The following is a 24367-nucleotide window of genomic DNA, read 5'->3' on the forward strand; positions in this document are numbered from 1 at the left end:
GGTATAAAAACCTAACTGCAGATACATCAATATAAAGTCAGAATTCACAATTTTCTCAAAGTAACTACAATTCTCCATTTTTCCACACCCAGAAGTCATTGGTTGGGAAGTAAGTCAATCATTGAAAATCTTACCTATTTGAAAAATGTACTTAAGGGGCTAGTCAGCTCTCTAAGTGATGTGCCAAGTACAGCTGCTCCTTGAACAACATGGGTTTGAACTACACGGATCCACTTATACTTGTATTTTCTTCAATAGTAAATACTACAGTACCACAGGATCCACAGTTGGTTGAATCCATGGATATGGAACCATGGATATGGAGAACTGTGAACAGGAAGTCTGGCTATACCCCTAGCTACACGCTGTTCAAGGGTCAATTGTCGGTGATTTCTTTTTTTTTATAAATTTATTTTATTTTTTTAAATTTATGCTTGTCTGCATTGGCTCTTCATTGCTGCACGCAGGCTTTTTCTAGTTGCGGTGAGCGGGGGCTACTCTTTGTTGCAGTGCATGGGCTTCTCATTGCAGTGGCTTCTCTTGTTGCGGAGCATGGGCTCTAGGCGTGCGGGCTTCAGTAGTTGTGGCTCGCGGGCTCAGCAGTTGTGGCTCACAGGCTCTAGAGCGCAGGCTCAGCAGTTGTGGCGCACGGACTTAGTTGCTCTGGGGCATATGGGATCTTCCCAGACCAGGGCTTGAACCCATGTTTCCTGCATTGGCAGGTGGATTCTTAACCACTACACCACCAGGAAAGTCCCTGTAGGTGATTTCTGATGTTTGCTCTGGCACCTGGCCAGGGGTAGGGATGAGTATGTACAGAAAACAAGCAATGGTACAGAAGAAACTTGTAATCCCCAGGGAGGGAAGTGTGGTAGTCACTAGCACTCACGCACTAACGACTGGCATCTGAGCCATCTTTTGCATTTATGTACCTTAGGTTATCCAAACTCTTACATTTTCTTAAAAGCTGATCTACTAAAAACACCAATTTTCCCTTTTATGTACAATTACTCAATATATAAGAATTCTCTAATAGCTATTTGGTAAGGAAAGAAAATAATGATTTTAATATTTAATAATGGAAGCACTGGCCATGCAATTCTAAGCAGAAACGTTGCCCCAAATGCTAGAAAGTTTGAAGGAGGTATTATACAAAGAACCAGAACTAATACTATACTAATGTGCATATTGGCATTAATGGTTTGTAATGTCACAAAATGCCTGTTGAAGCTGACTGCAGCCTAAGCGAACTTAGTATCCGCCACAAAGACCAATATTGAATGCAAGTAAAAATTTCAGGAGGAACTAAACATTTAGCACAGATTAGGTATTACACTATTTTAACTACTGATAGTCATTTTATTTCTTACACTGCTAGTAGAATTTAAAGGACAGGTAAATTTTAATTATGCACCCCTTTCAGTAAATCTATTTATATTTATCCACACCTATTTTTGAAGAGTAATGGTTTTCTAGGCATCCAAAGGAAAGTTCCCTAAAGGACTACCTATTTAGCAAAGTGGGGACTAATTCTGCCTCTTATCTGCCAAACTATATTATTTTTGGATTGTGTCTTCATACCTGTGCTGCTTTTTTGTAGGAGTCTCATTCTCTGACATTTCTGGCATGGTTACAGTGATAGGAACCTACAAGGCATGGAAAGACATGTCAGAAAGTCTAAAGGCATTCTGGTATCTTGGAGAAACTGATTAATAGCAATTTGGTTTGAATACCAAGACGCTAAGAAATAAAAGTGACATCACGAAAAAGCACTGGATTAGGTGTTGTAGATAAGTATAAGAAGATAGGACAAAAAATATTATAACCAGCAGGTGGAGAACATGGTGAATGTCAAATGTGAGGTATAGCCAGGAGTGCTTGAGAAGATTGGAGGAGAGAAAGGTCATTATAGGTTTGGAAATCAAGAAAAGCCTAAAGGGGGGTGTAGATTTGAGCAAGACCTGGAAAGACAGGTAAAACACACTTGTTGGGAGAGTATGTTCTTTGTTCATGATACTGTTTGTTCATGACACAAAATTTAAAACAATGGTCCTCCTCTCTGAATGCAGAAAAAAACAAAAGTGACAAGTACACAAATAAATAATATTCCATACATGGAAGCAAGCATTCATTCATTTATTCATTCACTCATTTGCCAGGCTTCCTTCATTTCAAACTGCTAGAAGTCTTAAACATTACCACTTGAGAATCGTTAAAAATCTGAGTTTGAAAATTCTATTTATATTTAAAATACCATGATACTAAAGAATATATGTACAATATGGAAATATACACCTATGCCAAAAAAGCCTGAAAGCAAATACATTAAAATATTAATCACAGTTATATAAGGCCAGGAATATTATAGGTGACTTCTTTCTCTTTTCTGATTTTTCAGAATTTTGTAATGACAACTTTAATGCTTTTAAATCCCAGGGATTGACAACTTTTCAAAAGAGGTCTGTCAAGTTGGGATACCTGTTCTGATATACTGCAGGAGGCTGCAAGAGCAGTTTCCTATTTTCTCTTTGAGAGAAAAAGAAGGCAGCAAGTAAGGAACCGAAGTCAGCGTGAGTTTAAAATCTGGTTCTGCCATTTCCTAGCTGTGAGGTCCTGGGCAAGTTATGTAACGTCTTGGAACCTCAGATGCTTCATCTCAAAAGTGGATCATAATCACAGTATCTAGATTATTGGGCTGTTTCAAGAAAGGAATGATGAAATAATGCAGGGAGAGGACAACAGCATGGTGCCTAGCTGGAGTAAGAATTTAATCAACATTGGCCATGGATATTAATGAGGTATTTCAGGTTAAGGCTTTAGCTCTAGAAAGGAGGGGGAAGGGTCCTGGGAAAGAAAGAAGTAGATGCAGACAAGGTGCTGACAGAAAAGTACTAACTGAAGCAGCCTGAGGAGAAATGTGTGCTCTAGACCCATTTCCAGCAGCTTATTCCAACCTTCTCCCTAACATTTATGAAGGTCCAGATCAGCCTAAAAAACAAGTTCACATTAGATAACCACAGACTGACAATGCGGGACACGTGAGTAAATAAATCAATCCCTGTCACCTTTCTCACCCAAGGGCTTGCAGAATTTCTTCACTTTTGATTCCTGGCTTCCAACGCCTCCCGTTTCTGATCCAAATCTATCATCTTCTGCCAGAAGATGGTCTATAAGTTATGTTTTCTTCTTACTACACAAGAGAAAAATCAGTGAATGTTTATAGGTTTCCATTAGCAGCATGGAAAACAAGGACTAGCAACCTAGAGCAGGCAGGCAGATTTTCCGTGGCATACAGAATGATCCTGAATTCTCCCCACCTCTCAAAAGTTAATGAACCTGGTTTCTTTCAAAAGTCACTTCCCCGTGGGTTATGAGTGCTCCACAAAGATGGTAGCACAGCAGCCATTGGACAGTCTCCAGGAGGTGATTCTCCCCTTTCTCATGCATGCTCAGTTTTCCTTGCCCTCTGCTGTCCTCAATTCTAAAATTATCTTTCCTTCAATCTCCTACTTCCCCATTCTCTCTTGTGCGAATGACTGAAAACTTACTCAAGAACCTACCACTAAGGCACCAGGAAGACAGCCCTCAGATCTGCGCATTGTCTATGCTCTTAAAAAATGCAAATATGGGGGGGGAATTCCCTGATGATCCAGTGGTTAGGACTCAGCACTTTCACTGCCAGGGCCTGGGTTCAGTCCCTGGCCGGGGAACAAAGAGCCCACAAGCCTTGCAGCATGGCAAAAAAAAAAAAAGCAGACATATGGGGGCTTCCTCCCAGACAAATGAGAAGTGCTAGGTAGGGCCCAGGAATCTGTATTTTCAACAAGGTCTCTGGATGATTTTTTTCTTTTTCTTTTCTTCTTTTTTTTTTTTGCGGTACGCGGGCCATGCCTTACAGGCCCAGCCGCTCCGCAGCATGTGGGATCTTCCTGGACCGGGGCACGTACCCGTGTCCCCTGCATCGGCAGGCAGACTCTCAACCACTGCGCCACCAGGGAAGCCCTTCTCTTTTTTTTTTTGGACAAACTTAGCTCCTCTTTAGGGCAATATTTCCTAAACACTCCTGATCATCTGAAGGTACTAGTTTAAAAATACAGATTCAGACCCACTGAATCAATCTCTAAGGAAGGAATTCAAATCTCTGATGGAGGAATCTGAAATTTAATGAGTGCCCCCAGGTGGTTCTTATCAGGACAATTTGAAAGCACAGGCAGGTATCTTGGTGAAATTTCAGGGACCTGACCAATACTCTACTTGTAGGAGAGATTGTTTGGGATGTGGTATGAGAGTTGACCAGATAATTTTACCTATAAACCAGTAAGGTCAGATTTGCCTCATACCCACATGAGTCAGCATTTGGTCATTAATATCATAGTTCCAGTTGTTCCCCTGTAGCCCTTTTGCAAGTCTGCAGATTCATGTTACAATTAAGATACATGAAGTAAAAGTTTTAATTTTTTTTAACATCTAGAATCTTAAAGTAAATGACACTAGAGGCCTATCACATAAGTAAACACATTCAATAAACTTCACTGTGGTGAAAGCCAGTAGTTTACTGAAAGAGGAATATAACGGCAAATCAAAATCATCCAGTTTACCAAATGTCACTATAAATATCCATCTCAAAGCACATTTTAACCAATTCAATTAATCTAATTCAGTGCAAAATTATTTCCATGTCCATTACCTCCTGATATTAAAATTGCATTCCTGACGCTGAAAAAGAACATTTACTGGAATGAAGAACTATATAATATTGTCATAAATCCTTGTCCACTTATTAATTAACCTACTAATAAGGAAATGGCACTTTTAATACAATATTTATGTAACTAAATACAAATATACCCTTTAAAATTTTAAAGTGCCATGAATTTTTGAAAATTGTCAAAACGTTACATTAGTAATCTATGGATTACTATTTTTCACGGTAAGAAAGAATTATTTCTGAAATCAGTCAAACCCAGTGGTTCTCAAAGTGTGGCCTTCAGATCACCTGCATCAAAATTACATCTTTTAAAACTTTTTTCCCCCTCAGGGTAAAGCTTACATATTAGTCAAATGCACAGATTTTAGTGTAACATTTAGAGAGTTCTGACAAATGCACACACCTGTGTGACACAACCCCTAGCAAGGTACGGATTATTATCATCAGAGAAAGTTCTCTCAGGACCCTTCCTAATCAGTGCCTTCCCCCTACTCCCAGAGAGGTGACCAGCCTTCTCATTTTTTTCACCATAGAGCTTTATAATGTATTAACTGAGAATGCTACTGTTTCAAACTTTTACTCAACATGTTAAAATTCATTTGTAGTTTGTTCCTCTTTACTCCCGAGTATGAATATATAATTGTGTGTGAATTTATAACCCAATTTGTTCATTCATTTTTCTGTTCATGGCCACCTGGATTGTTTCCATGTTTTGGCTACTATGAATAAAGCTGCTACCCAAGAACACTGTTGTGTAAGTCTCTTTGTGGATATAGTCCTTCATTTCTCTTGGTAAATACCTACAAGTATAATTGTTTATCACGTCCCCTTAAGTTCCACTCCTAGGTATTTACCCAAGAGATGTCACACTTTCTCCAGAGTGGTAGTACCATTTTGCACCGCCCACGAGGTAGAAGAATTGCTCGTTGCTCCACAGCCTCGCCAGTACTGGGTTTTGTCAGCCTGTTAATTTTAGCCATGCTGGTGAGTATATAGCGGTATCCCATTATAGTTTAATTTGCACTTCTTCATGACTAATGATATTGAATGCTTTTTTTTTTTTTTTTTGCTGCATCACGCAGCTTGCGGCATCTTAGTTCCCCAACCAGGGATCCAGCCCATGCCCCCAGCAGTGGAAGCGTAGAGTCCGAACCACTGGACCGGCACGGAATTCCCTTGAATGCTTTTTATGTGCCTATTAAGACCATTTGTAGATCTTCTTTTGTGTGTTCATATCTTTAACCAGTTTTTTAATTGGGCTGTTTATCTTTTTATTATTGATTTATAGGAAGTCTTTATATATTCTGAGTTATTAACTGATATATCTTCTGGACACCTGTCCTTTGTCTGAAATATATTTTGCAAACACTTTCTCCTATTACGTGGCTTGCCTATGCTTTTTCTTATTTTCTTTTTTTCTCTCTTCAAGTTCATTGATTCTCTGATTTGATTTGATTTGATTGATTTTTTGGCTCCACCTCAGGGCACGTGGGACCTTAGTTCCCCACCCAGGGATGGAACCTGCGTCCCCTGCACAGGAAGCAAGGAGTCTTAACCACTAGACTGCCAGGGAAGTCCCTGCCTATGTATTTTCTTAAAGGTGCCTTTTGGTGAGCAAAATTCTTGATGAAATATAACATCACTTTTTCTTATCTTTTTTTTTTTTTTTTTTTTTTGCGGTACGCGGGCCTCTCACTGCTGTGGCCTCTCCCACTGCGGAGCACAGGCTCCGGACGCGCAGGCCCAGTGGCCATGGCTCACGGACCCAGCCGCTCCACGGCATGTGGGATCCTCCCGGACCAGGGCACAAACCCGTGTCCCCTGCATTGGCAGGCGGACTCTCAACCACTGCGCCACCAGGGAAGCCCCTCAATTTTTTCTTTTATGATTATTTCTTTTTGTGTCCTGTCCAAAAAACCTTTACCCATCCCAAAGATATTCTCCTATGGTTGCTTCTAGGAAGTTTATAATTATAAATTAATTACTAATTAATTATAATATTTAGGTCAATGATCCATATTATTTATGACATGAGGTAGGGGTCAAAGTTCTTTGTTTTTCATACGGATATTTAAGTTGTTCCAACACCATTGCTTGAAAAGACTTCCTTTCTTCAATGGCATCTTTGTTAAAAGTCAAATATCTGTAACAGTGAAGTTCTGTTTCTAGGCTCTCTATTCTGTTGCTCTATATTCTGATCTATCCTTATATTATCACCACACAGTCTTGATTAAGCTTATGTTTAAAATATAGATTCCTACACCCCACCCCAGACCTAATGTATCAGAATCAGGGGAGGGAGAGGTCCAGGAATATGCAGTTCTAACAAGCTTCCTGTTGATTCTTATACACCCCAAAGTTAGAAAGTATTACATTACTTTAACACTCCTTCCTCTAAAACTGATACAAATTGGTGAGCTTACACATTAGGGTCCACTTGGAAAGACCAGTGAACCTGGATTTAGGAAACCTGAGCTCTGTCTCAGATTTGCTGCTCAATAGCTATATTCCATTTTATTTACCATAACCCAGGGCCTGAGTGTTTTCATGTGTAAAAGAGGGTAGGTCTAGACTCAACTGTTCAAGTATGGATTGAGTATGTACACTGCCTAGCAATTGCAGAAATAGAGATGAATACAGTCTAGATCAGGGCTTTCCAAAAAAGCTTTGTGCAGTGGAAAATCTACTTTCCATATGGTCACCACTAGTCACACGTGGCTATTAAGTGCTTGAAATGGGGCTAGTGAGACCATGGAATAAAATTTTTCATTTTCTATATTTTTAAGTAATTTAAATAGCTACTTGTGGCTAGTGGCTACTGTACTGGACAACACAGGGAATGTAAAAAATAAGTTAAAAGGTGAAAGATGAATTAAAAGATAGGTTAATGAATGTCAGCTTCCTGGTTTTGGTATTGTCCTACATTTATAAAAGATGTCACCTTTGGGTGAAGCGGGGTGAAGAGCACATGGACTCTTTGTACTGTGTTTGTATCTTCCTTTGAGTCTATAATTATTTTTAAAATAAAAAGTTTTTAAAAGCGAATTTAGGGAATTCCCTGGTGGTCCAGTGGTTAGGACTCTGCACATTCACTGCCGAGGGCCGGGGGTGTGGAGGGCAGAAAGAGAACTTGGACCAGACTGTAAAGGAATTTTCTATGCCTAATGAATGTGTTCAGATTTTATCTTAAAATCAGTGGTTCTTGAATAGCAATCCAAGAAACTAGCCTAGCACCACTGGTCTGAAGTAAAATGAAGTCCCCCGGTCTACAGTAAAATAGAAAAAAGGACAATGCAGTTAGGATATTTTTTCTTTTTTATTGGTAATATAACTTACGTACAGTAAGTCACTAACTTAAGTTCACTGCTCCATGCTTTTTTGGAGGCCACGGCAGTGAAAGCCTGTGATCCTAACCACTAGGCCGCCAGGGAACTCCTCATGCATTTTTATACATGAATACAACTATGTAACCACCACTCTGATCAATATATAGAACATTATCAGCATCTCAAAAGGCTCTTTCGAGGTCACTGCCACTTAATTCCCTGAAGTTTCTTTTATAAGTATATATTCAGGGATTTCCCTGGCAGTCCGGTGGTTTAAGACTTCATCTTCCAATGCAGGGGGTGCAGGCTCGATCTCTGGTCGGGGAGCTAAGATCCCACATGCCTTGTGGCCAGAAAATCAAAACATAAAACAGAAACACTACTGTAACAAATTCAATAAAGACTTTTAAAATGGTCCATATAAATAAATAAATAAATTATATATATATATATATATATATATATATATATATTCAAAGAAGAATATATATTTCCAAAGAAGACATACAAATGACCAACAGGTATGTGAAAAGATGCTCAACATCTAATCATCAGGTAAATGCAAATCAAAACCACAAAGAGATCTCACTTCACACCTGTTAGAATGGCTATTATCAAAAAGTCAAAAGACTGTTGTTGGTGAGGGTGTGGAGAAAAGGGAACCCTCTTGCACTGTTGGTGGAAACATAAACTGGTACAGCCATTATGGAAAACAGCATGGAGGTTCCTCAAAAAATTAAAAATAGAACTACCATATGTTTCAGCATCACACTTCTGGGTATATATCCAAAGGAAATAAATCACTATCTCAAAGAAATATCTGTACTCCATTCATTGCAGCATCATCCACAGTAGCCAAGATACGGAAACAACCTAAGTGTCCATTGACAGATGAATGGGTAAGGAAAATACTGTACTATATGAATGTATTATTTTGTATATTGTATGTGATATATATATGTGTATGTATATATCATTTGGCCTTAAAAAAAGGGAAATCCTGACACTTGTAACAACATGGATCAGCCTGAAGGACATTATGCTAAATGAAATAACCCAGACACAGACAAACAAACACTGTATGATCTCACTTATATGTGGAAACTAAAAAAGTCGAACTCATAGCAACAGAGGGTAAAATTGTTGTTACCAGGGGCCAGGGGGTGGAGGAAATGGTCAAAGTGTACAAACAATCAGTTATACACTGAGAAAGTTCTGAAGACCTAATGTACAGCACGGTGACTATAGTTAATATAAGGTATTGTATATTTGAAATTTGCTGAGAGAAAATCTTAATTGTTCTCACCACAAACGGTAGCTATGTGAGGTGACAGATGTGTTAATTAGCTTGACTGTGGTAATCATTTCACAACGTACACTTATATCAAAGCATTATGTTATATACCTTAAATATATATAATTTTTATTTGTCAATCATACCTCAATAAAGCTGGAAAAAATATATGTATACATTCAGAAGTGTGCTACTACCTCATACATTGCTGGTGGGAATGTAAAATGGTGTGGTCACTTTGGAAAACAGTCTGGCAGTTCCTCAAATAGTTAAACACAGAGTTGCCATATAATCCAGCAATTCCACCTAGGTATATACCCAAGAGAATTGAAAACACATGTTCACACAAAAACTTGTACATGGATATTTGTAGCAGCAAAGTTCATAATAGTTTAAGAGTTGGAACAAGCGAAATGTCCTCAAGTGACAAGTAAATAAAATGTGATATATCCACACAGTGGAATATTGTTCAGCAATAAAAAGACATAAGTACTGATACATGCTACAGCATGGGTGATCCTTTATATTATAAACATTATATTAAATGAAAGAAGTCTGACACAAAATGTCACATGTTGTGACTTTTATTTATTCCATTTATAAGAAATGTCCATAACAGGTAAACCCATAGAGAAAGAAAGTAGTTGCCAGGGGTTGAGAAGGATGGGGAGTGAATGCTAATGAGGAAGGTGGGGTGGGGGGTCTTTGGGGGATAATTAAATGTTCTAAAATTAGATAATGGTGATGGTTGCACAACTCCGTAAACATACTAAAAACCATTGAATTACTCTTTAAATGGTAAACTTCATGGTATGTGAATTATGTGTCAATCAAGATCTTAAATTAAAAAAAAACTGTTTGATAGAAGTCTCTTTGGGTAATTTGAAACTCTACCCATTCATCTTTTTCATCACTTGGTACATCTGCTTTCTTTCAGCATATAATTTCAAAATTCTACTTAGTTACCAGTCATCCCCAATTTCCCTAACACAGGGAAAATGTGAAGCCACCAAAAAGTACTGGCATTTATTTAAGAGAAGATTTAGTTTAACTTTCAGTGGCAAGTTGCATTTTCTTCCCACCAAGAAGCAAATTAGTGGTAAAGGTTAATTTTAATTGTGTCTTTAGATACTATGAAGAGAAAAACCTAATTCTTATAAAAATTTCAAGCTGGAATTAAAGTGTCTTAATTGAAAATATTTTATGGCACATTGCTTAAACATCATTTGTCCACGGGTTGAGAAAGATCTTTTCAATCTCGGTATTTGTCTTGCTGCTGTTTAACGCATTCCTAAGCATTTTACAGTTACTTAAAATGTTTTAAGAGTGGCTACGTAGATATGCAATTTTAAAATATGTTCCATTTCTTTATATGAGATCTATAATAAATCCTTAGTCCTCTCCAATCAAAATGATTTACACTACTGAACTAGAATATGATCCATGGAAATTACAACGCAATTAAGCATTAATTCCTGGTCTGGGTCACAGTCATTAAAATGTTAGGCCATAGGCAATGCTATGTTCTGTTTTTTACTTAAGGTGGGCATTTCTCCATGTCATTCAAAATTGTGATTACAGCATTTATGTTTAGTATCTTGGATATACGTATGCTATCATCTTATTTAGTGCTTTGAGGCACCTTTGCTCTCTGTATTTTGCTAGATGAGCTACAATTTGCATTTATCTTCTCCAGCATTTTAGGTTAATAACCTCCTACCTGGTCTATGGGGTCCGACTCATTAAATCTTGAAATCTGGCATATATGTATTAATAGTGGGAATAGCACAGGGGTGCTTTTCACACCCAAAAGAATCCTTCTTCTGTGCCTGTGGTTTCAGCAGCTGCTTTCCATCTTGGTGGGAGCTTGAGGAGCTGTTTATGAGTGTGCTGTGTTGTCTTCTGCTTTCTGCAACTGCTATCAGAAGTTCTAATTTTCTCTGCCGTTAAAGAAATATTATGTCCTTTAACAATGTCTACTGGCTCCCACCATCATGTTGGGTGCAATCAGTCATGGAGTTTTCATAAATGTCAACCTTGAGATGCTATTACATATATAAGAATATGAAATAATGAAGTCCTGCTTTTACTGGGCAGTTGAGTGAAACTATATTTCAAGAAAAAGAAATAAGCCAAGGGCATAGTAATTTGCTGAATGCAGTTTTAAATTTTTATTTTTAAGCTACACAAGTAAACTGTTTGTATAAAAAAATGGGGTTTTTTTGTTTTGTTTTGTTTTTTTGCGGTACGCGGGCCTCTCACTCAGCCTAATAGCTCCACCCATACAATGTAGTTATATGTACTGATAGTCAAATTTATTTATTTACCTATTTATTTGTTATGTATTGTATCTCCCCCAAATTCACATGTTGAAGTCCTACTGCCCAATACTTCAGAATGTGACTGTATTTGAGGATAGGATCTTTAAAGAGGTAATTAAGTTAAAATGGGGTCATTAGGGTAGGCCCTAATCCAAGATGACTGGTGTCCTTATAAGAAAAGGAGATTAGAATGCAGACCGCACAGACATAGGGAGGACCACGTGAGGAGAAAGCAACCATCTACAAGCCAAGGAGAGGCTTCAGAAGAAACTAAACCTGCTAACACCTTAATCTTGGATTTTGAGCCTCAAGAACTTTAAGAAAATTAATTTTTCTTCTTTAAGCCATCCAGTCTGTGTATTTTGTTATGGCAGCCCTAGCAAATAAGTAAATAAATAAATATTGATAAATAAATAAATGTTACAAGTAAACTTGTATATAATACCTATCCTTTGGGATGGGGAGGAGAACATATGTTAATAAATGATGCACGTAATTTCTCTGGAAGGACTGCCTTTGAGGAAGGGAAATGGGGGACACAGTACACAGGAGACCTAGTGTATATCTTCAAATGCAATTTTAATTTTTGCCACATGTATGCATTATGAATTAATTTTTGTCTTTCTAATAAATGCATTTAAGGCTATAATATTTCCTCAAGGTACAACTTTGTCCACAGCCCATAAATTTTGATAGGTAATATTTTCAAGTTATTAATTTCTAAATAGTATACAGGTTCACTTAAATATTAAATTATTTTTTAAATGCTATACGGAAAAACAAAAAAATACACATTACCCCTAACCACATCCCTTTTTTCAAGGAGGAAAATCAAAGTCCCCATTTCCACCTATTCATTCTACCCTCTCCCAGTTGGTAATCAATTTGAGATCAATTTTCTTGATCTTTCTACAGAGTTATTTACATGTATGTATTATCACATGCACAACTTTTTTTTTATAAAAATTAAATCATGCTCTATGTCACTCTGAAATCTGCTTTATTTTTACTTAGAAATACATTATGGACATCTTTCCAGTAAGTACATATCAATTTAACTTACTCTTTTTCATACATGCATAGCACTGTGTAACATGGATGAGCCATCATTTATTTAGCTGTTACCCATTGATAAATACTCTTTATCCCTCTTTTTTATTTATTTTATTTTTAAAATCTTTATTGGGGTATAGTTGATTTACAATGTTGTTATCCCTCTTCCTTTTTTACTTCCGGGTTTTGTTTTATTTTGTTTGCTATTAAAAACAATGCTGACAAAAAAAGGGTATAATCAACATCTTTTAAATTTTTCAGTCCAAAGCAACACAAAATATCTTATTATTGCTTAACTTGCATCTCCTTGAGGACTAATGAGGCTGAATACCCTTTCACATGTTATAAATCATTTATATTTCTTTTTTCCATGATTTGCTTGTTTTTATTACCTTGACTTTTTCTTCCTTGTAATTTCAACTTTTATATCCTCTTCAAACTTAGGTAAAGTAAAAAGCTTTCCAAGAAGTTATATTTCTTCTTTTTTGGTTCCACTTTTGTTAAGAGTCTGTGTGTGTGAGAGTGAGAGTGAGAGAGGGAGAGAGGGAGAGAGAGTGAGAGAGAGAGAGAGAGAGAGAGGGAGAGAGAGAGAGAGGGAGGGAGGGAGGGAGGGAGGGAGGGAGGGAGGGAGGGAGGGAGGGAGGGAGGGAGGGAGGAAGGGAGGGAGGGAACTATTTCCTTGCATTACAACTGGCAATAAAAAATTTTCAATTTGAGATTTTCTGTGTAGCCCTGTTACATGATATATTTTTGTTAAGTGTTATATGAGTATTTGAGAAGAGTGTGTATTTTTAGCTCCTTAGGTATAAAGTTTTATCAACTATTTTAAGTTAAATGTTTGTTGTCTGGAATTAAATTTTGATAACAAATTACTATGCATTTTCTTCCATTCAACATTTGCCTGGAGTATGTATGTGTGTATTTTATTTTGAACCTTTCTGCATTATTTTGTTTATATTTGTCTAAAATAACACAAATCTGGAGATTTGTTTCTACATAATTTAAGAGCTTTTTTAAAAAAAATGAGAATGTATTACAGTCACATTTATTGTAACTATTGCTACATTTGGTCATATTTCGCTTTTTTTCTCTTCCCTCCTCCACTAAGTTTTTACTTTTCCTTGGCTGGCTTTTTGTTTATTTTCCTCAATATCTTCTTTCCTTCTATATCTATTCTATTCATAAATATCCTTAACAATTTTAAGAAACATACTGTAGTGGACATTTGTTAGACATTTTCTCCTCTCCACTCCATGAACTTCCCCAGTTCTCACTTAGGTATGTACCCCTCCCCAGCATAGCCCTTGTGCTTCAGTAGTAGGCCTTGGCAGGTCTTGGCAAATGATTTTTTTTCTGACAACAGTGACTGGTCTCTGACCTATCCAATCAAAGCAAAGCTCAGGACTTTTCTTTGATGATATGGGTAGCTGTGCCCTTTCTCTCTCCAATTTAAAGAGAAAGCAGGTAATTCCAAATACTGAACTTGCAGACATCTTGCAAAAGAGGGAAGCCAGTCTGAGGATGAAACTGACACACAAAGAAAAGCAAAGCTGAGAGGATAAAGCTGACAGAAAAGGAATCACATATCAATAACTTAAGATATACTAATATTAAATTTAAACAAATTTTCTTCCTATTAAAAACAGTATCTATGGTCTCCTCTTCTACCACTACAGAAGTTTTAACACACTCTAATTCTTACCTACCAAATGCCCACCATCTCCCCTCTGCCAAAGACTTACTGAAATGGTGCAGAATTTTAGTTCTAGAGTATTAGTTCTCCTCCTAGATATATATTTCATGTCCAGCAGCTCACAGTTTTCTTCTTTGTTCTTTTGTACCACATTTTGGAAGAACTCCTTGGTCTGATCTTGTAGTTCGTTAATTCAGTCATCTATTACAACCATGCTGCTATTCAGCCTGCTATTAAAGTTTTTATTTCAGAAAACATGTTCTCAATTTCCAAAAACTGTCTTGTTCTTGTTTCTTTTTCATAGCACCCCATTGTTATTTTATGGAAATTATATTCCCTAAAATCTTTCAGGATTATTTTTGAATAACAAATATTATCTTTTATCTATTATATTCAATTTGTTTTCTCAAAAATCAATTCCTCTGTTTGTTCAGCTTGGTGTCCCTCTTTCACCCTCTTGATTTTCCTTAAATATTTAGTGAGTCTTGGTTAATCGAACTGATAGCTAAAGTTGGTTTCCCCAGCACCGTGGTTCTCAACTCTGGATGCACTGTAGAAATCATCTTTAAAAAAAGAAAAGAAAAGAAAAGAAAAGAAAAGAAAAGCTCCCTAGGTGCTTTTAATGGGCCTCCACCACTAACAACCACTGCTTTAATATACGTGAATATCACTCTTCTCCCCATCATGAAAGTGTATGCTGATTATGAGAGTGCTGGCTATCCAGAGAATCATGCAGAGATGGAGGGGAGCAGCTAGATGGGTAACTTCTGAAGGAAGGAACCCTACATTCACAGGGGCACTTAGAAGTTCTCTGAGGTATAACCCTGATTCTCTCTCTGGCCCTCAAGCCCAAGATGGAGATACACCCAATTTATATAAATAAGTTCTAGTAGCTTAGCTTGAGAGTAAACACTGTAATTAGCTATTCTAATTAGGCCTAGTACAGTTGTTCTAAAATCCAGTAACTAATTACCTTTAGACCATTGTTACCATCTGAATATTTGCTTTCCCCACCCCACCCCCCAAATTCATATGCTGAAATCCTAATCCCTAAGGTGACAGTATTAAGAGGTGGGACCTTTAGGAGATGATTAGGTCATGAGGGATTGGTGCCCTTATAAAACAAGGCCCAGAGAAGTCGCTTGCCCCTTCCACCTTGTGAGGATGCAGCAAGAAGTAGGCGGTCTGCAACTCAGAAGAAGGCCTTCACCAGAATCCAACCATGCTGGCACCCTGATCTGGACTCCCAGCCTCCAGAACTGTGAGAAATAAATTTCAGTTGTTTATAAGCCACCCAGTCTACGGTATTTTGTTATAACAACCAAAATGGACTAAGACAACCAACCTCAACTTTTCAAAGTCTCTGAGAATTGGGATTGTGTTGGCAAAACTCACTTTTCTAGTGTTTCTGCTTTAAGCCTGTATCAGGCTGCAGATTTCTCAATGCTATAAGGTTTGTCACCAAGCTGCTCCTATATGCTTTTCATTTCTCCTAAAGTCCTCAATGTTTTTTGTCTTTAGATGACACCTTTCCCAGCTTCTCAACACTAATAAGGATGTGTCCTTATTCTCCCATTTTCTTATTCTTGTTATTTAACTGGATTTTTTCATTATACAAATAAAACACCCTTATATTAAACTACTCCGATCATTCTGAAGGATTTAAGTTGTAAAAGTAGTAGTCTTCTCCACCAGCTGTCCTCCTCAAATTTCCTATTAACACTCTTTAGTACTTTCTTACTTTTTGGCACTGTAAGATGCTCCAGACTCATCCTGTGACATATATCCTACTGTTTCTCTGGAGAAGCCTGACTAATATAGTGGGTAATCAGTAAGGTGCAGGCAGGAGCTTTTCAAAGCTCCTCAAGTGACTGTGAGGCACGGCCACTGTAATCAGTGGTACAGATTCTCTCAAGTTCCCCATATTCTTCACCTGACATGAATGAATGAATGGTACAGTGGAATGAGACTAGCCTTTGATATTAGACTGAGGATCAAATCTCAAAGTTGACATTTACTAGCTATTTGCTTTTAAAAGTAAGTATTCCTTGAAGTCTTAGTATCCTCACATTTAAAATTGGGAGATTATCGCCAACCCCTCAAAGAACTCTTAGGAGTTTACATGATAATACATTTAATGGATCAAGCAAAGTGCCTGGTATGTAGCAAGAGCTAAAGACACTTTACTTGCCGTTCTTCCATTTCCCCCCTAATTCACTGGGAAGATGAAGGTCATCTGGTTCACGTTCCTTAACTGGATCCTACATTTATCATAACAGACCTCTGTCTACACATCTGTCCTTTCAGGCTACCAGAACATCCTAAAGCTAATTCCACCACCTGTGGAGAGAGATTCTATACTTGATTCTTTCCTCTTTAGTACTATATTCCCTCCTTAACCGTTTCTCTCTTGTTTCCAAAATACAAAGAGTTTCCTCATATTAAACTGGAATTTACTGCCTTTTCTGTCTATCATTCCGTTTCTTTCCTCCTTTCCTATGAAACGTCTCACCTTTCCTTCACTGGCCAGTCTCTTCTAAAGCCCGTGGCAGTACGCCTTCTGATTGCTCCTGCTAGCCAAAACTGCTTTCTTAGAGGTCAGGGACTATTTTTCACCAAGTCAAAGGTCTTCTCCTCTCTGCAGGATTTGAGGCTGCTGATCTCTGCCTTTTCTTGAAATTCTCTCTCCCAGGCTGTCTTCCTCTCTCCAATTATGCATCATCTTTCTCTAACATGAATCCTTGTCTTTCTCTCACTTTGACTTCCAAGGCTGAATGCTTTTTTTCTATTTGCTTTTCCCCTGCAAAGTTTCAAATTGTTTCTGTGTAAAAGCTGTTACATTTTCTACAATAAAGCTACATTTCAACACTGATCTTATTCCAAATCTTTGGTTAGGCAAAGCTCTCTTCAGAGCAATTCATTTCAAAACCAATAAACAAGAGTCTGTGTGCAACATGTCAAATGGCCTTGCCTCTTAAGAGACCTATTTCCAATTTCTCCATTTTATCAACGACACCAAAACTTTAACATGGCTTTAAACCCAAAAGTAACCTTCAGATCTTCTCACCGAATCCTCTCAATTTCTTGCACAATGTTCTTCTCATGTTTGTTACTACCACCTTAGATGAGTCCCCATTTTACACAGGTCTGGCTCTTTTTTGCTCCCAGTCTTTTCCCTATTCTTCAATGGTTTTATACTCCAATGTCTCATTCATCTTTCCATTGCACTGTATCCCATCACATGCCTGTCCTGCTCCAGAATCTACAGTACCATTTTCCAACATCTACTGTATCAAATCCAAACTCTTGGGTCCTACCTTTCATGACTCTACCTCACATTGCCTTCTTTATTGCAGGGCTCACTCATCCATTTCTACCTAGTACAACACACAGAGGAGCAGGGTTATATAGCTGATCACATCATCTACTCTTCCCTCCTCCCCAATTCAGACAGATGTTTCCCTGTGCTCCTTATCAGCTAGTTTATTTTTTGCTAAATCTATGCTATTTTCCCACTGACACAACCTTTCCACTTTGCTCTGCTTATCCAAATCCTGCTAACTCTTTAAAGCCCAGTGCAAATACGTCCTCTTCTATAAAACCTTCCCTAATATTTCCAGCTAACACTAAACCTTCTACCTTTGTTCTGGACTCTATCACTCCCACTTCTTAGCAATTTTGTTACAAAAATATATCCTTTCTCTCATATATTATTAATTTCTCCTTCCGTATTAGTGCTTTTACATTAAAATATATTATTCATTTTTTTCCTATTTAAAAGATTAAAAAAAATTTTTTTTCCTTTTCTGATCTTGCCACAGATTCTAGATGTTCCTATTCTCTTCTCCCGTCCCACCATCAGGCTCCTTGAACAAGTAGTTTATACTCACTGTCCTTTCATCCTCACTTCCCATTCACTCTTCAACTCCCTGTTACATGGCTTTTATTCCTAAAACTGTTTACAACAAGCTCACACATCAAGATCTCCACACTGCCAGATCCTATGAACTCTGTAGGAAATATCTTGGTTTTGGCCTTCTGGCAATACCACCTCGCTCTTCCTTTGGACAGCTTCTCTGTCTGATTCCTGAGGTCTGATATGACTATCAAACATGGGCTCACCTCTGGGATGGGCACAGGGCTGACCAACAAGACTCTGTGCACAAGGAGGAAAACTGGCTGAGGCTGAGTTAGCCCCACAGACCCATGTGATCCTAGAAGCTGCTTTCTCTGGTCTTCCCAAGGCTTCATTATTCTACCTTCCTTCACTTCCATGAACTTACCAGTATCTATCCATAAATCCCCCTTTTTTGCTTAAGTTAGCCAAAGACAATTTCTGCTGCTCTAACCAAAGAGAAATTGATCCTGCAAGTGGAGTAGAGGTAGAAGTGGTACCTCTCATGGTTACACTACAAATTTCTTCTCCCTGTCACCTTCACTACAGGCTTCTGCTGTTTAAGAAATTATAGTAGCTAAGGGGAGACTGCTTTTGCCAAGGGACCCAATAATGGCTTCATTAATTTGGAGGGAAGGCTGTCTGGGGCTCCTCATGCATGGGAGAACCCTGGGGAACCTCTATTTACTAATACTAGCAGCAAAATTACCACACTACTGCTATATTACACAGACAAGGTCTGCCAGGGCTCAGACCTCTCAGTAATAAAAGTTTGCATGTCTGACTACACGTCTGACCACACATGTCTGACCCCAAAGTCCACGCTCTTTAACATACCACTTTCTACCATGACAATCTACTTGTAGCTCCTTAATCAAGAAATGCCCTCTCTCATCTCCATGCCTTTGCACCTATCACTGTGTTTGGAATGCTCATATCAACTTTCCAACTGGGAACTCCTAAGTATCCTCTTTGAAACTTTCTCTGATCCCTACAGGTTAGTCCCAAACATCCTGACATAATACATACTCCACAATATCTTAACAGGAAATACACTCTATATGCTTATTGGCTATTCCCACTAGACCGTAAGCTTCTAAATGGTAGACACCACATCTTCCATATTTGTATGCTCAACAACTAGTACTCAGTATGGGAGTAATAAATGTCTATTGAAGGAATGTCTGGTCTTTCTTAATTTTACATGGTATTAATCACTGCATCATCAATTTTGAGTACTTACGTTTAAATTAGCTAATGAATATTGTGTTCAGTCCCTTATTTGATATGATGCTTTCCAATCCTCCCAATAAGTCTAAAAACTTCTTGAGAGCTGAGTCCACACCATTTACTACTTCTGTATTCTCTTTAGCACCTAAGAGTATTGGACACGTGGTAAGCACTCAATAAATACTTGATGAACTGAATTAAAAACAGGATATTAGCACATTAATAGGAGCAGCTTATTATGCCCTACTGATCTAATTAAAAGATCTGGACTTCTGAAGTAGTGCAATTGTACCCGTATGGAAAATTTAATGAGAAAAAGAAAAATTATCTAATTGAACAGTTAACAGCTTTTCTCTTAGAGTTCCACAAATATTTTACAGATAACAAGAGTCGACTTCCAGAGCTCAGAATAAAAGACTCAAGGCATATATTTCCATGCATATTGGAAGGATGATTACATGTTTAAGTGATCTATCAAAACCATAATTACTTAAATTCCACTAATCCCTAATAAATCCATAATAGGAGTCTAGGACATAAAAATATTTAATAGTGAAATCAGTTAATGCCAAATCAACCTATGCTAAAGATGTATATGGTTATCTCTGCATAATACATAACACAACAGTCATTTACTCATTTCACAAACATTTTTTGAGTGCCTACTAATAAGTGCTATGTTAGGTCCCAGAAGTACAAAGATGAAGAGAACACAGTTGCTATGTTCACGGGGTTCTAGCTCCACATGCTGCAATGGTATTTAAGAATACAGTGTGAATCATACCTCCTGGAGCTCTCAATGTGGATGCTCTAGGGGTAGCAGGCTCATGGAGAAGGTGGATAAACACATACTCAACGGCAATGTGATTAGTGTTAACACAGAAATAAGTACAAGCTGTTATGGGGCCACAGAAAATAATCAACCTACTGAAGAAGTCAGGAAAATACATGGAAGAAACTGACATCCATACATGAATTCAATGTGAGTTAAGGTGTGAGGAAGCTACCACGACAGAAACATCTGGGATGGGATCAAACCTGAAACTATGGTTGCAAGCAGAGTGGGGAGGTTTCAAAGCAAATCAATCCAACCTACAGCAAACTATTGTAGAAGAGTGAAAAATAAAATACTCCTTGCCGTTAAGTTTGAGAATAATGAAACACATATACAAAAGAAGTTATAAATAAATGTATTAAAGAAAAAGAAAGTTAAACCACCACATGATGTAACCACAAAGGGAGTCTTTTAAACAATATGTGGATTAAAAGTTCAAAGGGAGCCAATCACTAAAGAGAAAGGGCTGTCCAGGAAAACCTTCATTAAAGTTTAGGGTTAGAACTGTTGTCACTGGGGAGAGGGCGCACAGGGAGGGGCATCCATATGCTGAGAAAGACCAATGTCATTAACAAAAGCAGGGATCTGAACTGCATATCTGTGGGACCACAAGGAGGCTCATGCTGGGAAGTAGTGGGGGGAAAGCTGGACACATGAGTGAAGGCCTAATTTAGAAGAGCCTGGAAGGCAAGCCTAGTGGATTGGACATTGTTCTAGACACAGAGTAGCTCTCAACCCTGACTGCTGAATTGAAACACCTGGGGAGCTTTAAAAACTACACCTACAGCTGAGGTTAACCCCACATCAAAAGTTAAGAGACTCTCTGGGGCAAGCAGTCTGGGCATTAAAATGTGAAAGTACATAAGATGATTCTACTGTATAGTCCAGACTGGGAACCACTGGGTTAGAGGATAAAAAGGTAAGACATGGAAGATATGGTTAAGACCCAAGCTTGATTCAGTCTCTGTTTATAAGCAACAATTTTGAGCTGATTGCCTGTTGAAGCCTATCTCCTAACTTGAGTTAAACATTCTCAGTTTTCTTATGTTTCTTTTCCCTTGTTGACAATGCTAAGGTCTGAAAATAGGAAAACAGCAGATCAATTTCTCTTACCTGCCTATTTCACTGACTGCACAGTCTGCAACTTTAGAATTTTATTTCCATGAAATAAAATTCATGGAATTTTATTTATAGCATTTCAATCCTACGCTGCCCTTGAATCCCTGCAATGAGGTGCTTTTATTCCAAAGAATGTTCTAGGCTGCATGCATATCTGGATTTTATAAAACTTCTTTTTTAAATATAGAGAGAATGTAATGCCTATGTATAAAAAAGTCATACTGCTTAGATTAGAGCAAAACATGAGATTAAGTTCTTCTTTACACTGTTCCTGAGACAGGATACTGTTCCTGGTTTCATTAGTGCAATGATTACAAAGTATTTTGCATATTTTGTAACAATTACTTTTAACGTACTTCACAAATAAAGGGAAACACCAAATGTATCCCATACAGCAACTCTGTACTACATTAAACACGCGTCCTGTGTAGGAGGAAAAAGTCATCAAAGTGATTAGAGTGCATGACAGCCTGTTGATCCTTCAAAAAGCAGGTTTGCTTGTTTGATTGCTTTTTAAGAAAAAGCAAAGGTACAAATATGCTTCAGAATCTGTTACTCGCGGAAGGGTTTATTCAAGAAATCTGTACTTTGATAAGTAAGCAACTCTCTTTTTTCCGCGAACTTAAGTTAGCCACAACTGTCTAGTTTTGTGTGGTGTTAGGTCAATATATCTACTTAATAGTAAAAACAGCATGAGAACGTAAGCTGGAAGTCATTAGCTGGGATCCCACGTATAGGTTTATGCATTCTCTTATCTCCAGATAAAGTTAATAAATTCGAAGGACCATATCCCACTGTAACCGTAGTGGGGGGAGGGGGAAGGGGCCAGCGGGTATGGGAGAATCGTTCCTATTCAGAAAGGAAAAGAAAGGCTTCTAAAAAGAAGACGCAAGCCTAACTCTCCGACACAGGTGTCAGAGTTAAAAAGCAAGTCACAGGAGTCTGACCAGTGGGTCCGAAGGAAAATCGGAGGGCAAGGAAAGAAGAGGGAATGAAGGAAACAGGAAAAGGTGAAGGAGGCGGGCAAAGGCCATCCGGTATGAACCTGAATGCCCAGCTCTTTATGCACTCGGGGCAGCGTGGAGCCCTTCTCGCCTCGCGCGCATGTCGGGGGTCGGGACGCAGCGCGATCCCCCCACGGGCCTGGCACCAGGGGACGCGGGCGCCGGGAGGTCGGGGAGAAGAGGGGTGCGCGCACCTTCGGCGCTCGCGCCCCACTAGGCTCCGCACGCAGGGGTCCCCAGGAGGAAGACACACTTTGCGCAGCCCTCGCCTCCGGGAGCGGGGAAGGGGTGGGTGGAGCAGAGCCCGGAGCCGCCCCCCGGAGCCGCCCCCGCAGCCCCGGCCCCCGCCCCCCGCCCCGGCTGTCAGCGGCCCCCTCCAGCAGTCACTCACCCCGGGGCTGCGTGGGCTCGGCCGCGGCGGCGGCGGCGACCCCAGCCTGGGTCATGATCCCAAGCGGGTTCCACAGGGTTGTCCGGCCGCCCGGGCGAATCTCTCAGTCTGCGGCCGCCGCTTGCTCCTCTGGGGCTGGGGGAGCGCGGGCCCAGGCCCTCCTCTCCCCCCGCCCCCGCCGCCTCTTCCTGCGGCCACTGCCGCAGCTGCGAGCCCAAGCCTTCAAGGCCGGAGACCCGGCAGCAGCACGGCCTCAACTTTCCCAGCCCCCCTCCCCCCGCCCTCCCCACCCCTCCCCCCGCCCCTCCCGCGGCCGCCGCTCGGCTAGCTAACAGCCTATCCTGGGTGCACCGCGGTCCCGCCTCTGCCACTCATGGCACCAATCCGATCCCGGGGAGGCTGCCGTGGTAGCCGATCAGAACCCGAGACGCCGTTGCGCTCTGCTAGAGGGCGGGAGGAGGTGGAGGGAAAAGTGAAGAGTGAACGGGCCTCTGGCGGCCCAATGAGGAGGGCCGGGGGGCGGAGGTGTGCAAGTTGGGTTGAAGGAACAGGAAATATTCTTAAAGGTAGAGTGATGGGCAGGACGGAAAGCCAGTAGGTGAATGGGAAAGAGGTGGGCCTGGTTCGTTAAAGGGGACGCCTTGAGAACCTAGAAAAGGAGGTGTTTTAAGAAACTTCTTTGTATCATGGTCTCTGTTCTGCTTCACACGTCTTCGGTAGGAGTTTGGAAGTGGAAAAACTGGAAAGGAGGAGGGCACGGAAGCCTTTCAGAAACGATTAGAGAGATCCTCTTAGCCTAGAGGGCAGGAAGGCGGGATGATGCCTCTGTAACACAGGAGGTGGGGAAGAAAAAAGAGATTGCAGACGTCTGCGGCTGCCATTTCACTGGAAGATCGTTGCCGACCTGACGCTGCTCAGATTGTTGGCTGTGGTCATCTGTCATTTTTCATTAGCCACAAAGGCGGATTCCTGCGAACTGGAGATGACAGCGTTCAGAAATGTCCTGGGGGCCTCCTAGCTGGGGGAAGCGAATATGTGACATTCGGGGATGGGATTTGGAACTTCAAGCTTGGGTTCTTATAGACCTAGATCTGGGAGGTACAGAGCCGCGGGTGATGGCATGGAGACCTGAGGGTCCACTAATTCCAAGATGGGTTTGGGGCCCTGGAACCGTGGTCACAACTCCCTTTTCCTGGTTTTACTTCCTATTTCGTAACCCCTCCTCCCCTGAAACAGGTGTCCTCCACCTAGTGGTGATGAAAGATTTCCAAGCGCTTCCACCACCAGGTTCGGAAATGTCCCAGATCTTACGTCCAGGGGCTAGACCAGGGAACTTCCAGAAGGTGCACACAGGGCATGGCATAGTGGGAATTACTTGAGCCTGTGTACAGAGGAAGCTGACCTTGTATTGGGAAAAGGTGTAAAGTTAAACAGTAACCACACCTTATGTTTGTACAGCAGTTTAAAAGCTATGATGAAACAGAAGGCCTTTAGTGTT

At 39.8% G+C, this 24367-nt stretch overlaps 1 protein-coding gene across 3 annotated transcripts in view; it reads right to left on the minus strand.

Moving 5' to 3' along the window:
* USF3 (upstream transcription factor family member 3) overlaps window positions 1-23142 on the minus strand; it is a 48167-nt gene extending 25025 nt beyond the window's left edge. The window contains exons 1-3 of one of the 3 annotated variants that reach the window (XM_022553387.2): window positions 22870-23142; window positions 3075-3190; window positions 1582-1646 (exon numbers count right to left, since the gene is read on the minus strand). In XM_022553387.2, coding sequence (XP_022409095.2) covers window positions 1582-1628 — 47 coding nt within the window. In that variant the 5' untranslated portion in view covers window positions 1629-1646; window positions 3075-3190; window positions 22870-23142. Of the gene's footprint in view, window positions 1-1581; window positions 1647-3065; window positions 3191-22869 lie in introns of those variants that run through there. The other 2 variants (XM_022553326.2, XM_089910546.1) reach the window with 2 other exon arrangements.
* Between the last annotated feature and the right edge of the window lie 1225 nt (window positions 23143-24367).

Source organism: Delphinapterus leucas, chromosome 4 (genome assembly GCF_059928025.1).
Source record: "Delphinapterus leucas isolate spDelLeu-1000000601 "Yukka" chromosome 4, BTC_Dleu_Yukka2, whole genome shotgun sequence".
In the NCBI taxonomy this organism is placed as follows: Eukaryota; Metazoa; Chordata; class Mammalia; order Artiodactyla; family Monodontidae; genus Delphinapterus; species Delphinapterus leucas.